The 15,332-nt window shown below is 50.3% G+C and overlaps 1 protein-coding gene across 1 annotated transcript; it reads right to left on the bottom strand.

Moving 5' to 3' along the window:
• Nucleotides 1-1,656: 1,656 nt before the first annotated feature.
• On the bottom strand, nt 1,657-5,548 carry LOC134728853 (uncharacterized). Its single transcript, XM_063596019.1, has one exon. The coding sequence runs from the start codon at nt 2,446-2,448 to the stop codon at nt 1,726-1,728; it is 723 nt and encodes a 240-aa protein (XP_063452089.1). The 5' UTR covers nt 2,449-5,548; the 3' UTR covers nt 1,657-1,725.
• Nucleotides 5,549-15,332: the final 9,784 nt, after the last annotated feature.

The following is a 15,332-nucleotide window of genomic DNA, read 5'->3' as shown; positions in this document are numbered from 1 at the left end:
CAAAATACTAGCAATACTAGCAAAATACTAGCAGCAATACTGTATAATCAAACGATTGTAAACTATCACCTTTTGAGATTTATCCCCAAAATGCAAGGGTGGTTCAACATATAAAAAATCAATCAGTGTAATATGCTGTAACAGTAAAATGAATAAGCACGTGATTATTTCAATTGATGCAGAGAAAACATTTATGAAATACAACACCCTTCTATAATAAAAATACTCAATAAACTAGGCATAGAAGGGATCTTCTGCAACATGACAATGGGATGTACAAAAACCCAACAGTTAATATCATGATCAATGATGAAACACGGAAAGCTGTTTTCCTAACATCTAGAAGAAAAGGATGGTGCATTTGCCACTTGTATTCAAAGTAGCACTGGCAGTTCTAGCCAGAGCAATTAGGCAAGACAAAGAAATAAAAGGCATCTAAATTAGAAATAAAAAATAAGTGTAAAATTATATCTACACATGATCTTATGGGTATAAAGCTCCAAACAAAACACAAAACCGATTATAACTAATAAAAGAGGCAGGATGCAAACAAACATAGGCAAATGAGCTATATTTCTATATAGTTGTAAAGAACTATGAAAACATTTTTAAAATTCCATTTATAATGACATCAAAGAATACGTTATTCAGGCATAAATCTAACCATGGTGGTATACACAAAACGTTGCTGCAAAAAACTAAAGAGAGTGGAAATAAGTGGAAAGACATTCTGTGTTCACGGGTTGTAAGACAATATTGTTAAGATGACAATATCATCTAAAGTAATCTACAGATTCAATGCAATACCATCAAAATCCCAAAGGCATTTTTGCAGAAACAAAGAAACTCATTCTAAAATCATACAAAAATTCAAAGGATCTGACAGACAAAACAGTCTTGAAAAAGAACATTGGAAAACTCACATTTTTCAGTTTCACAGCCTACTACAAATCTACAGTAATCAAGAGAGTGTGGTACTGGAATAAGACCAATAGACTTTCAGACCAATACAATAGAACAGATTTGAGATCCTACAAGTTAGTCCTCACATATATGGTCAATGACTGTTCAACAAGGTGGCCAAGTCTAGTCAAGAGAGGAAAGAACAGTCTCTTCAACAGCTGGATGTTAGTGCACAAGAGAGAAGTTAGACCCCTACCTTGCAATATATACAAAAATTAATTCTAAATTAATAAAAGACTTGAATGTAAGGACTAAAAATATGTAATTCTTAGAAGAAAACACACGGTAAACCTTTATGATCTTTGAGTTTTAAATGTATTTTGAAATATGACAAAAAAGCACAGATAACAAAAGAAAATACACGAAAATTAGATTTAATCAAAATAAAAAACCCTTTATGCATCAAAGGATACTATCAAGGGAGTGAAAAGACAACCCATAATATGTGAGAAAATATGTATCTGATAAAATCAAAATGTGTATCTGATAAAAGCTTAATATCACACAACTCAACAACAGAATTTCTAAGATCCCAATTAAAAAATAGGCAAAGGACTTGAACAGACATTTCTCCAAAGAAGATACACAAATGTCTAAGAAGGAAAAGAAAAGATGCTAAACACCATTATTCATTAATAAAATGCAAGGCAAAACCCAAATGAGATGCCACTTTGCATCCACTAGTACGGCTTTCATAACAACGACACAGAAAATCAATGTTGCTAAGGAGGTGGAGAAACTGGAGCCCTCACGAACTGGCTGCTAGGAATAGAAAATGATGCACTTGCTGTGGAAAACAGTTTGGTGGTTCCTCAAAGAATCACACAGAGAAACAGGCACCGCTGGCTTGCGGGTTCTCCTGGGCTGGCGCGGGACGTCCCGGAATCGCAGGCGCGCATTCCTTCCCGCCTGAGGGCCGGCCTGGCCGTGACTCCCGCCCCTTTCCTCCTCCGAAGACAGATCGGGGCCGCCCCAGGGGCCGTCTGCAGCCACCGGGGATAGGGCTGAGGGTCGGTTCCTGCCCCGGTGCAGCCGCCCCTGGGCAGACCGCCTGTCTTGGTCGCAGCCACGGCGACATCTAGCCCCGGTTCTGCGAGGCTGGGCGCGCCAGCCAGCTTGGAAGTCGCCCGGCGCCTGTAGCTGGGCGCCCAGGTGGTGGAGCATGCCCTGGGCGGCCTCTGGATCGCGGGTGCCCCTGGCCTGAGAGCCTGCCAGACCCTGCCCCGGCCTGACTCCTCCTCTGTCATAGCTCCAGATCTCTATCCAGGGGCCCTCTGCAGCCACCGGGGATGGAGCTGAGGGCCGGTTCCCGCCCCTGTGCAGCTGCTGCAGGACAGACCGCCTGTCTTGGCCACAGCCACAGGGACATTTGTCCCTGCTTCCGAGATGTGGGGAGTGTGGGCGGGCTCGGGAGTTGCCTGGAGGCTGCTGCCTGCATGCAGAAGGCGGCTGCAGCTCGGGTGCCCAGGCGGGCTGGAGGTGCATGGCCTGGTCGGCCTTGGGATCGCCAGTGCACCCAGCCTGAGGGCCCCCAGGCCGTGCCTCCCGACCACTCCTCCACCTGAGAGAGATCGGAGCCGTTTGTATGGGCACTTGGCAGTCACCTCGTGTGGGGTTGAGCGGTGGGTTCTCAGTTCTCGCTCCTGTGCAGCTGCTGCTGCAGAGCAGAATGCCTGGCTTGGCCGCAGCCACTGGGACACGTGGCCCTGCTTCTGTGATGCTAGGAGCGCGAGCGGGCTCGGGGGTTGCCAGGCAGCTGCTGCCTGCACACAGAGGGCGACGGCAGCTTGGGCGCCCAGATGGCGGAGCATGGTTTGTGTGGCCTCTGGAATGCGTGCGCGCCAGGCCTGAGGGTCACCCTGGTGGGGCCACATACCCCGGTCTTCCTCTGCTGGAGCCTGGAGCAGCTGGAATGGCCACTATTCCGTCACAGGGGATAGAGTTAAGTTTTCTTATCCCACCCATGCACACAAAAAGGTGACTATTCTGTGAGGTAATAAACGTGTTAATTGACTTCATTCATGCCACTCTGCATCCACTAGTAAGGCTTTCATAACAATGACACAGAAAATAAATGTTGCTAATGAGGTGGAGAAGTTGGAGCCCTCATGATCTGGCTGCTAGGAATAGAAAATGATGCCCTTGCTGCGGAAAACAATTTGGTTGTTCCTCACAGAATGAGCATTGGGTGAAAAATGAAATCAAGATGGAAATGTAAAAAATTTCTTCGAACTGGATGACACAACCTATCAAGACCTCTGGGATACAGCAAAGGCACTGCTAAGAGCAAAGTTTGTAGTCCTAAAAACCTACATCAAAAAGTCTGAAAGAGCACAAACACACAATCTAAGTTCACATCTCAGGGAACTAGAGAAGCAGGAACAAGCCAAACCCAATCCCAGCAAACACAGGAAATAACAAAGATCAGAGCAGAACTAAATGAAATTGACACAACAACAACAAATACAAAACATAAATAAAACAAAAAGTTGGCTATTTGAAAAGAAAAATAAAATTGATAGACCATTAGCAAGATTAACCAAGGAAAGAAGAGAGAAAATCCAAATAACCTCACTAAGAAATGAAACAGGGGATATTACAACTGACACCACTGAAATATTAAAGATTATTCAAGGGTACTATGAACTCCTTTTGGCACATAAACTACAAAACATAGAAGAGTTGGATAAATTCCTGGAAAAATACAACTCTCCTAGCTTAAATCAGGAAGAATTAGATACCCCAAGCAGACCAATAAAGCAAGCAGCAAGATTGAAATGGTAATTTTAAAATTACCAGCAAAAAAAAGCGGAGGGCCAGACAGATTCACAGCAGAATTCTACCAGACATTCAAAGAATGTCTTCTTTCATTCAAGGAAGAGATGATACCAATCTTTTCATACTATTCCACAAGACAGAGAAAGAAGAAACCCTCCCTTATTCATTCTATGAAGCCAGCATCACCCTAATACCAAAACCATGGAAGGACATAACCAAAAAAGAAAACTACAGACCAATATCCTTGATGAACGCAGATGCCAAAATCCTTAACAAAATACTATCTAACTGAATCTGACAACATATCAAAAAATAATCCACCATGATCAAGTGGGTTTTATACCAATGATATAGGAGTGGTTTCACATATGCAAGTCAATAAGTGTGATACACCAAATAAACAGAATTAAAAAAAACTAATATGATTATATCAACAGGTGCAGAAAAAACATTTGACAAAATCTAGCATTGCTTTATGATTAAAGCTCTCAGCAAAATAGGCATACAAGGGACATACCTTAATGTAATAAAAGCCATCTATGACAAACCCACAGCCAACATAATACTGAATGGGGAAACGGTGAAAGCATTCCCTTTGAGAACTGGAACAAGACGAGGAGCCTACTCTCACCACTCCTCTTCAACATAGTACTGGAAATCCTAGCCAGAGCAATCAGACAAAAGAAGGAAATAGAGGAAATCCAAATCGGTAAAGAGGAAGTCAAACTGTCACTTGTTGCTGATGATATAATCTTTTGCCTAGAAAACCCTACGGACTCCTCTAGAAACCTCCTAGAATTGATAAAAGAATTCAGCAAAGTTTCCAGATACAAGATTAATGGACACAAATCAGTAGCTCTTCCATACATCAACAGCTACCAAGCAGAGAATCACATCAAGAACTCAACCCCTTTTACAATAGCTGCGACAAACAACAACAAAAAAACAAAACTTAGGAATATATCTAGCAAAGGAATCAAAGGACCGCTACAATGAAAATTACAAAACACTACTGAAAGAAATCATAGATGGAGCCAAGCACGGTGGCACATGCCTATAATCCGAGCTACTCGGGAAGCTGAGGCAGGAGAATCGCTTGAACCCAGGAGGCAGAAGTTGTAGTGAGCCGAGATCACACCGTTGCACTCCCACCTCAGCGACAAGAGCAAAACTCCCTCTGAAAAAAAAAAATAAGAAGAAAGAAAAGAAGTCATAGATGACACAAACAAATGGAAATGCATCCCCATGCTCATGGATGGGTAGAACCAATATTGTGAAAATTACCATTCTGTTAAAGGCAATCTACAAATTCAATGCAATCCCCATCTGAATGCCACCATCATTCTTCACAGAATTACAAAAACAATTCTAAAATTAATATGGAACCAAAAGAGAACCATGTAACCAAACCAAGCCTAAGCAAAAAGAACCTGGAGGTATCACACTACTTGATTTCAAACCGTACAATAAGGCCATAGTTACCAAAACACCAACGTACTGGTTTAAAAATAGGAACATAGACCAATGGAACAGAAGAGAGAACCCAGAAATTAACCCAAATACTTACAGCCAACTGATCTTCGGCAAAGTAAACAAAAACATAAAGTGGGGAAAGGACCCCCTTTTCAACACATGATGTTGGGATAATTGGTGAGCCACATGTAGGGGAATAAAACTGGATTCTCATCTCTCATCTTATACAAAAATCTACTCAAGATGGATTAAGAACTTAAATCTAATTCCTGAACTATAAAAATTCTAGAAGATAACACTGGATAAACCCTTCTAGACATTGACGTACGCAAGGATTTCATGACCAAGAATGCAAATGCAAATGCAATAAAAACAAAGATAAGTAGCTGGGACTTAATTAAACTAAACAGCTTTTGCATGGCAAAGGGAACAGTCAGCAGAGTAAATGGACAACTCAAAGAGTGGGACCCCTGAACCTGACTTTGACCCCTGACCCTGATCCCTAACCTCTGATCCTGACCTCTAACCCCTGACCCTAACCCTAACCCCTAACCCTAACCCCTAAGCCTAACCCCTAACCACAACCCTCACCCTCACACTAATCCAACCCTAACCCCTTATCCCTAACCCCTAACTTCTCTTAACCTCTAACTCTAAACGTTGACTCTTAACTCTTAACTCTGACCCCAACCCCTATCTCCAGCCCCTAACCCTAAACTTAACCCCTAACCCCTAACCCTAACACCAACCTTAACCCTAGGTTCGTTACTACGTTTGTACTATGTCAATGTTGATTATTATGATCTCTGTCTTAGGACTGCATGGCAGCAAGGGGATTGCGGATCTAATATTAATATTTTTGTATTGAGGCAGTGCATTAGCATTACAGGCGCTTGTTACATGAGCAATGGGAGTGTCATATTTTGGGTGTCATGTCTGCATTAGGAATGCTGCATTTGTCTTCCGAGGCTGCGGTGTGGATCTCGCACTGCGGCCACCTCGGCTTGGCTGGGGAGAACCTCGCTTGGCAGGATTCAGAGGGGCTTTTGGTTTCCCTTTTCCACACTGAGCCCTTCTAACTGGTCTCTGACCCTGATTATTCAGGGCTGCAAAAGGGAAGGATTTTATTCACCGTCTATGCGGTCCCAAGTTGTCCCAAAGCGAGGCAGTGCCCCAAAGGTCTGTGCTGAGGAGAACGCTGCTCTGCCTTAGCGGTGTCCCCCGGGTCTGTGCTGAGCAGAACGCAGCTCCGCCCTCGCGGTGCCCCCGGCCTGCCTGGGTCTGTGCTGAGGAGAACACTGCTCCGCCTTCGCTGTATCTCTGAAGTCTGTGCAGAGGAGAACGCAGCTCCGCCCTCGCAAAGGCGCACAGCGCCGGCGCAGGCGCAGAGAGGCCCACAGCACCGGCGCAGGCGCAGAGAGGCCCATGAGGGGAAGGTGAGACACCTGGGGCAAAGAAGAAAAAACAATGCGCCGCGAAGCGGTGTCTGGGTCATCCACGGACGAAAGTTTTTTCCCATCAGCCCTTGCGCTGGGCCCCAGGGACCCTGGCATCCCTGGTTCACGCCCAGGGTGTGCCTTGGGCGACTACGGGTACCCCAACTCAGACAGAAGGCCCATGAGTGGAAGTTGAAGTTTGTGGGAGGAGAGGTGAGGCACCAGGGGCAGAAAATAAAAAAAAGAGGACCGTGTCTCAGAGAAGCGGGGCCTGGGTCCCCCACGGATGAAAGTGCCTTCCCATCAGGCCCTATGCTGGGCCTGGTGGACCCTGGCGACCCTGGTTCGAGCCCAGGGTGCGCCTCAGGACAGCTTGGGGTACCACAAAGCGAACAAAAGGTCCATGAGGGGAAGGTGAGGCACCTGAGACAGAGAAAAAAAAAAACGCGCAGCCAAGAAGCAGTGCCTGGGTCCCCCACGGATGAAAGTGCCATCCCATCAGCCCCTTTGCTGGGCCCTGGGGACCCTGGCGTCCCTGGTTTGACCCCGGGGTATGCCTCGGGACAGTAGGGGTACCCCAAGGTGGGCAGAAAGCCCCTAAGGGGAAGGTGAGGCACCTGGGGCAGAGAAAAAAAAAAAAAACTTCGCCGCGGAGAAGCACGGCCTGGGTGCCCCACGGACGAAAGTGTCTTCCCATCAGTCCCTGCACTGGGACCCAGGGACCCTCGTGTCCCTCGTTCGAGCTCAGGGTGTGCCTCGGCCGCTAAGTGCACCCCAAGGGGGGCTTTGGGGACACAAAGCCCATGAGGGGAAGGTGAGTTTTGAGGGAGGAGAGGTGAGACACCTGTCACAGAAAAAGAAAAAAAGAAACCCGCGCCGCGGAGAGGTGGGGCCTGGGTCCCCCACGGATGAAAGTGCCTTCCCATCAGCCCCTGTGCTGGGCCCCGGGGAACCTAGAGTCCCTGGTTCGAGCTCAGGGAGAGCCTCGGGCCACTAGGGGTACACCAACGTGGTGGAAAGCCCGTGAGAGGAAGGTGAGCTGTGAGGGAGGAGAGGTGAGGCACTTGCAGCAGAAAAGAAAAAGAAACCTCGCCACGGAGAAGTGGGGCCTGGGTCTCCCATGGAAAAAAAGTGCCTTCCCATCAGTCCCTGCGCTGGGCCCCGTGGACCCAGGCGACCCTGGTTCTAGGCCTGGGTGCACCTCGGGCCCGCTAGGTGTACCCCAAAGCGGGCAGAAGGCCCATGAGTGGAAGGTGAGGTTTGAGGGATGAGAGGTGAGGCACCTGCGGCAGAAAAAAAAAAACCGTGCCGAGGAGAAGCGGGGCCTGGGTCTCCCACGGACAAAAGTGCCTTCTCATCAGCCCCTGTGCTGGGCCCCCTGGACCCTGGCGACCCTAGTTCAAGGACCAGAAGAGACTCCAGCATGCTAGGGTACCCTAAGGAAGCCAGAAAGCCCATGAGGGGAAGGCGAGATTTAAGGGAGGAGAGGTGAGTCACCTGTGGCAGAAAAAAAAAAAAATATATATATATATATATATATCAGCACCTCGGAGAAGACGGGCCTGGGTCCCCACTGATGAAAGTGCCTTCCCATCAGCCCCTGCGCTAGCCCCGAGAACCTGGCGACCCTGATTGGAGACCCGGGAGCGCCTCAGGCCTGCTCGTGGTACCCCAAAGCAGGCAGAAGGCCAGTGAGGGGAAGGTGAGGCACCTGGGGCGGAGGAAAAAAACCACAGCTTTGAGAAGCGGGGCCTGGGTACCCACGGATGAGGGTACCTTCACATCAGCCCCTGCGCTAGGCCCCGGCGACCCTGGCATCCATGGTTCGAGTCCAGGGAGCGCCTTGGGCCGCTAGGGGTACCCCAAGTCGAGCAGAAAGCCCATGATGGGAAGTTGACGTTTGAGGGAGGAGAGGTGAGGAACCTGTGGCAGAAAAAAAAAAAGAAAACAAGCCGCGCCTAGGAGAAGCTGGGCCTGGGTCCCCCAAGGATGAAAATGCCTTCCCATCAGTCCCTGCACTGGGCCCTGTGGACACTGGAGACCCCGGTTCGAGCCCCGGGTGCGCCTCGGGCCCGCTAGGGGTACCACAAGGCGGGCAGAAATCCCATGAGGGGCAGTTTAGGTTTGAGGAAGGAGAGGTGAGGCACCTGTGGCAAAAAAAAAAAAAAACTTCACCACAGAGAAGCGGAGCCTGGGTCCCCAACGGACGAAAGTGTCTTCCCATCAGCCCTTGCGCTGGGCCCAGGGGACCCTGGCATTCCAGGTTTGAGACCAGGGTGCGCTTCAGGCCGCTAGGGGTAACCAAAAGCGGGCAGAAGGCCCATGAGGGGAAGGTGACGCACGTGGGGCAGAGGAAAAAAAAAAAAACAATGGCGCCATGGATAAGCGGGGCCTGGGTCCCCCACAGAAGAAACTGTCCTCCCATCAGCGCTTGCACTGCGCCCCGGGGACCCTGGTATCCCTGGCTCGAGCCCAGCGTGTGCCTCGGCCTGCTAGGGGTACCCCAAGACAGACAGAAGGCCCATGAGGGAAAGGTGAGACACCTGGGGCAGAGAAAAAAATAAAAAACTGCACCGCCCAGAAGTGGGGCGTGGGTCCCCCATGGACGAACGTCCCTACCCATCAGCCCTGCACTGGGCCCCGGAGACCCTAGCATCCCTGGCTCAAAACCAGGGTGTGCCTCGGGCCCGCTAGGGGTACCTCAAGGCGGGCAGAAAGCCCATGACGGGAAAGTGAGGCACCTGGGGAAAAGAAAAAAAAAACGCCGCAGAGAAGCAGAGCCTGGGTCCCCGAGGAAGAACGTGTCTTCCCATCAGCCACTGTACTTAGCCCCGTGGAACCTGGCTTCCATGGTTCGAGCCCAGGGTGCGCCTCGGGCCGCTAGGGGTACCCCCAAAGCGTGCAGAAGGCACAAGAGGGGAAGGTGAGGCACCTGGGGAAGAGAAAAAAAAACCCAGCCACGGAGAAGCGGGGACTGGGTCCCCCCCACGGAAAAAAGTGTCTTCCCATCAGCCCTTGCGCTGGGCCCCAGGGACCCTGGAGTCCCTGGTTGGAGCCCACGGTGCACCTCGGGCCGCTAGGTGTACCGCAAGGCAGAGAGAAGGCCCATGAGGGGAAGGTGAGGTTTGAGGGAGGAGAGGTGAGGCACCTGTGGCAGGAAAAAAAAAAAAAAAACCGCGCCACGGAGAAGCAGGGCATGGGTCCCCCACAGACGAAAGTGCCTTCCCATCAGGCCCTGTGCTGAGCCCCGTGGACCCTGGCGACCTTGGCTCAAACCCAGGGTGCGCCTCGGGCCGCTAGGGGTACACCAAGGTGGGCAGAAGGCCCATGAGGGGAAGGTGAGGCACCTGTGGCAGAAAAAAAAAAAAAAAACGTGCCGCAGTGAAGCGGGGCCTGGGTCCCCCACTGACGAAAGTGCCTTCCCATCAGGCCTTGCGCTGGACCTCGTGGACACTGCCACCCTGGTTCGAGCCCAGGGTGCGAATAGGGCCCGCTAGGGGTACCCCAAGGTGGACAGAAATCCCATGAGGGGAAGGTGAGGCACCTGCGGCAGAAAAAAAAAAAAACTCACCTCGGAGAAGCGAGCCCTGGGTCCCCCACGGACAAAAGTCCCTTCCCATCAGCGCTGCGCTGGGCCCCGGGGACACTAGCATCCCTGGCTGGAAACCAGGGTGAGCCTCGGGGCCGCTAGAGGTACCCAAAGGCGGGCAGAAAACCCATGAAGGGAAGGTGAGGTACCTGGGGAAGAGAAAAAAATAAAAAACAACCCTGCGGAGGAGCAGAGCTTGGGTCCCCCACGGACGAAAGTGCCTTCTCCTCAGCCCCTGCACTGGGCCCCGGGGACCCTGGCATCCCTGGCTGGAATCCAGGGTACACCTCTGGCCTGCTAAGGGTAACCCAAAGCAGACAGAAGGCCCATGAGGGGAAGGTGAGTCACCAGGGGCAAACAAAAAAAAAAAAACCGCGCTGCGGAGAAGCGGGGCCTGGGTCCCCCACGGGTGAAAGTGTCTTCCCATCAACCCTTGCGCTGGGCCCCGGGGACCCTGGCGACCCTTATTCGAGCCCAGCGTGTGCCTGGGGCCGCTAGGGGTACCCCAAAGCGGGCAGAAGGCCCATGAGGGGAAGGTGACCCACCTGGGGCAGAGGAAAAAAAAAAAACGCGCCTCAGAGAAGCGGGGCCTGGGTCCCCCACGGAAGAAAGTGTCTCCCCATCAGCCCTTGCGCTGCACCCCGGTGACCCTGGCATCCCTGGTTCGAGCCCAGGGTGTGCCTCGGGCTTCTAGGGGTACCCCAAGGTGGACAGAAGGCCCATGAGGGGAAGGTGAGGCACCTGGGGCAGAGAAAAAAAAAAACTGCGCCACCGAGAAGTGAGGACTGGGTCCCCCACGGACGAAAGTGTATTCCCATGAACACTTGCGCTGAGCCCCAGGGACCCTGGCGCCCCTGGTTCGAGTCCAGTGTGTGCCTAGGGTGGCTAGGGGTACCGCAAGTCGGACAGAAGGCCCATGAGGGGAAGTGAGGTTTCAGGGAGTAGAGGTGAGGCACCTGTGGCAGGTGCCCATCTGTAAACTGTTTATCCATGTGAGCCCTGATGTCCACCAGGGGCTGGATGTCCCCCTGGGGCTAGATGTTCACCTGGAGCCTGGTGTCGACCTGGGGCCTGATATCCAGGAGAGGCTTAGTTATCCACCTATGGCCATCTGGAGCCAGATGCCCACCTGAGGTCTGGTGTACACCTAAGGCCTGATGTCTACCTGGGGCTTGGGTGTTCATGTGGGACCTGATGTCTACCTAAGACCGTGTGTTCACCTGGAGCCTGGGTGACCATCTGGGTTATGATGTTCAGCTGGGGCCCAGAATTCAGCTGGGGACTGGGTCAACCTTCTGCTTGTTGCACACCTGGGGACTAGGTACCCACCTGGGCTCCGATGTTCACTGGAGCCTGATGTCTATCTGGGGCCTTGTATTTACCTAGGACCAATGCATCCACCTGGGGTCTGAGTGCCCTCATGGAGCCTGGAGTTTTCCTGGGGCCTGGGGTCTGCCTTAGGCTTAAGTGTACATCTGTGGCCTCATGTCCACCTTGGGATGGATGTCCACCTGGGGATGGATATTCAGTAGGGGCCTGAGTGTCCACTTGGTTTGTGATGTCTACCTGGGGCCTGGTGTTCATCTGAGGTTTGATATCCACCTGGGGCCTGGACATTTGCCTGGAACCTGATGTACAGCTGGTGCCTGAAGTTCATCTATGCCTGGTGTCCCCCTGGGGCCAGGTAGTCAACACAGGGCCTGAAGACCTTCTAGAGTTCAGTGTTCACCTGTGGCCTGAAGTCCACCTAGGGCTTGGGTGTCCAAATAGGGCCTGGTGTCAGCTTGAGATTTGTGTATTTACCTAGGGCCTGGTTGTCCACTTGGGGCTTGATTTTTTACTTGGTTTTTGTGTTAATTTGGGGTCTAGTGTCCACCTGGAGCCTAGGTATCCGCCTAGGTACTATTGTCCAGCTGGAGACTAATGACTACCTATGGCCTGGTAATCACCTAAGGCTTTGTTTCACTTAGGTACTTGGTGCCAAACTGTTGCCTGCTGTTCACCTGGGGTATGGTGTCCACCTGGGGTCTGGATGTCAGCCTGGGGCTTGTTGTGTACTTGTACCTTAGATATCCAGATAGGGGTCTATTTTCTGCTTAGGTGCAGCAGTCCATCTGGTGCTTGAGTGTCAACCTAAGGCCTGATGTCTATGTTGGACCTTGGGTTCACCTGAGGCCTGGTATCCACCTTGGACCTCAATGTCCAAATGGGGCCTGATGCCCATCTGGGCCCTTGGTGTCCACCTGCAGCATGGATGTCCACTGGTACTTTATGTCCACCAGGGGCCTAATGTCCACCTAAAACCTGGTGTTCACCTGGGGTCTGATGTTCAGCTGAAGACAGGATGTCCACCTGGAGCTGAGGAATCCACCCAGGGACTGGTGTTGAACTGGGGCCTGATGACCACCCGGGGACAAGGTACACATCAGGCTTGATGTCCACCTGTCACCAGATGTCCACCTGAGTCCTGATGTCCATCTTGATCCTGGGTGTCCACATTAGGCCTGATGTCCAGCTGGGGCCTAGGTACCCACTGGGGGCTTCCTGTTAACCTGGGGACTGGTGTCATTCTGGGTCCTAATGACCACCTGGGTTGTATTATTCACCTAGGGCCTGGTGTCCAATTGGGGCTTGAGTGTAACCTTGGACCCGGCACCCACACAGGACTTGGGTATCAAACTGGCCCCTTGGTGTCCAGTTAAGACATCATGTGAACCTGGCGCCTGAGTGTCCACATGGGGCCAAATGACTACTGGGGGCCTGAATGTCAACCTAGAATCTGAGGTTTACTAGGGGCCTAGGTATCCACCTTGGGCCTAATGTCCATTTGAGCCTGGGTGTCAACCTGAGGCCTGATGTAAACCTCTAGTTCAGTGTCCACCTTGGGCTTCATGTCAACCTGGAGCCTGATGTCCACCTGAGTACTGATGTTCACCTTTGACTTGATGTCCACCTGTGGACTGTTTATCCACCCATGGCCCGATTTTCACCTGGGGCGGAATGTCCAACTGTGACTTGTTGTGCACCTGGAACCTAGGCATCCACCTGCGGCCTGATGTTCAGCTGGGCTGGGACCCGGAGTTCACCTGAGGCATGATGTCCACCTGAAGCTTTATGTTCATCTGGGGGCTATCTGTCCACTTGGGGCCCAATATCCACCTGGAGACTGGGTACCCACCTGGGATCTGGTGTTCACTCAAGATTGGTGTTCAGCTGTGGCCTAATGACCACCTGGGTCATGGTGTCTACTTTGGACTGGGTGCTCACCTGGAGGCAGTGTTCACTGGGGACCTAGTGTGCACCTGAGACTAGGGGATGCACCTGGGGCCTGGTGTCTACCTGGTGCTAGGTATCCACTTGGGGCCTAATGTTCATCTGGAATCTGATATCCACCTGGGGCCTTGTAATTACCTGGGGTCTGGGCATCCACCCAGGGCTTGAGTATCCTCCTGGGGCCTTGAGTTTCACTGGGGACTCATGACTGCCTTGGACCTGGGTGTACGTGTGTGGCCTAATGTACACCTTGAGAGTGATGTCAACCTGGGGACAGATGTCCTCTTGGGGTCTGAGTGTGCACCTGGTGCCTGATGTCTGCCTGGGGACATGTGTTCACCTGAGACCTGATATCCACCTGGGGACTGGGCGTCCATGAGGGGCTGATGTTCAGCTGGACACTGGATATCCACCTGGGGCTTAAGGATCCACCCAGAAATTGATGTCAAACCCCAATTTCCAGGGAGGGTTGAGAGCCTCAGGTTGAGTTGATCACCAATAGCCTATGGTTTAACCCATCTTGCCTATAGAATGAGGTCTCCATAAAAACCCAAAAAGAATGGGTTCAGAGAGCTTCTGGATAACACTTCCTGGAAGGTAGTGCGCCCCTCCCCACATGCCGGGCCCAAAATTTATTTCTAAACCTTTTGCAATATCTGCTAAAATACAACGGCAAAAGTAAGTGATTCTCTGCGTGCTGTGAGCTCTTCCAGCAAATGAATGCAACTAAATCTGGGGTGGTGGCAACCTGATTTATAGCCAGTTGCTGAGAAGCACAGGTAAAACAACATAGGGCTTCCCATTGTTATTAGTGTGGGAGGCCGGTCTGGCGGGACTCGGGCCTTTGGAATCTAATGCTATGTCCTGGTAGATAGCGTCACCATTGAATTAGAAGACACACATATGTTGAGAATAATATTTCTGGTCATTTGCCGCATGTCTTATTTAAAATACGTAATCAAATTCTTCATCCTGACCTTATGGCACCTGGGTTGAGAACCATGATTTGAACGAAAAATTGGTCTGTCAATTTCTGAGGTTAAAAGTTTATTTTGCCTTTAGCGTTTTGCTATTGCTTTTTCGTTTTCTTTTGTTTCGTTTTGTTTCTAAGTTCTGGGGTATATGTGCAGGATGTGCAGATTAGTTACTAAGGTAAACGTGTGCCACGGTGGTTTGCGGCACCTGTCAACCCATCACCTAGGTATTCAGCCCAGCATGCAGTAGCTGTTTCTCTTAAAGCTCTGCCTCCCGAAAGGCCCCAGTGTGTGTAGTTCCCCTTCCTTTGTCCATGGGATCTCATTTTTCAGCTCCCATTATAAGTGAGAATGTGGCGTTTGGTTTTATTTCCCTGGATTAGTTAGCTGAGGATAATGACTTCACATCACCAGTGTTTTTGTTTTTTATTATAAAGAGTAGTATTTTATTGAATAAGATTTGCTCACAGAAAAATAAGCTATAATGTACAATGAATACCTGACTGTACAGCACAAAGCAATTTTCTCACTTTTCCACACACAATGGTTCCTACTATGTGAAAAAAAAGCCATAAAATTTCATTCACAAATATACTACACTGTCTCAAAATATCTCACATAATCATGCACTGTAATAAAGCAATTAGATCAGTTCTTCAGTCCGGTTAAAGAAGTATCCCTCTAATAACTGATTTTTATAATGCTATCAATATGCACTCCCAATCAGTCTGCCATTGTTAAAGGTGTACAGAATTATTGAATACAATGGAATTGATGATGCCCATATCCAAGGACAAAACGTGACTTATAATGGTTTGATTTATGATTTTTCAACGTTAGGATGGG

Source organism: Pan paniscus, chromosome 14 (genome assembly GCF_029289425.2).
Source record: "Pan paniscus chromosome 14, NHGRI_mPanPan1-v2.0_pri, whole genome shotgun sequence".
NCBI classification, from domain to species: Eukaryota; Metazoa; Chordata; class Mammalia; order Primates; family Hominidae; genus Pan; species Pan paniscus.
Note: the sequence above shows the minus strand (reverse complement) of the source record. Positions and strands in the feature narration are given on the sequence as shown.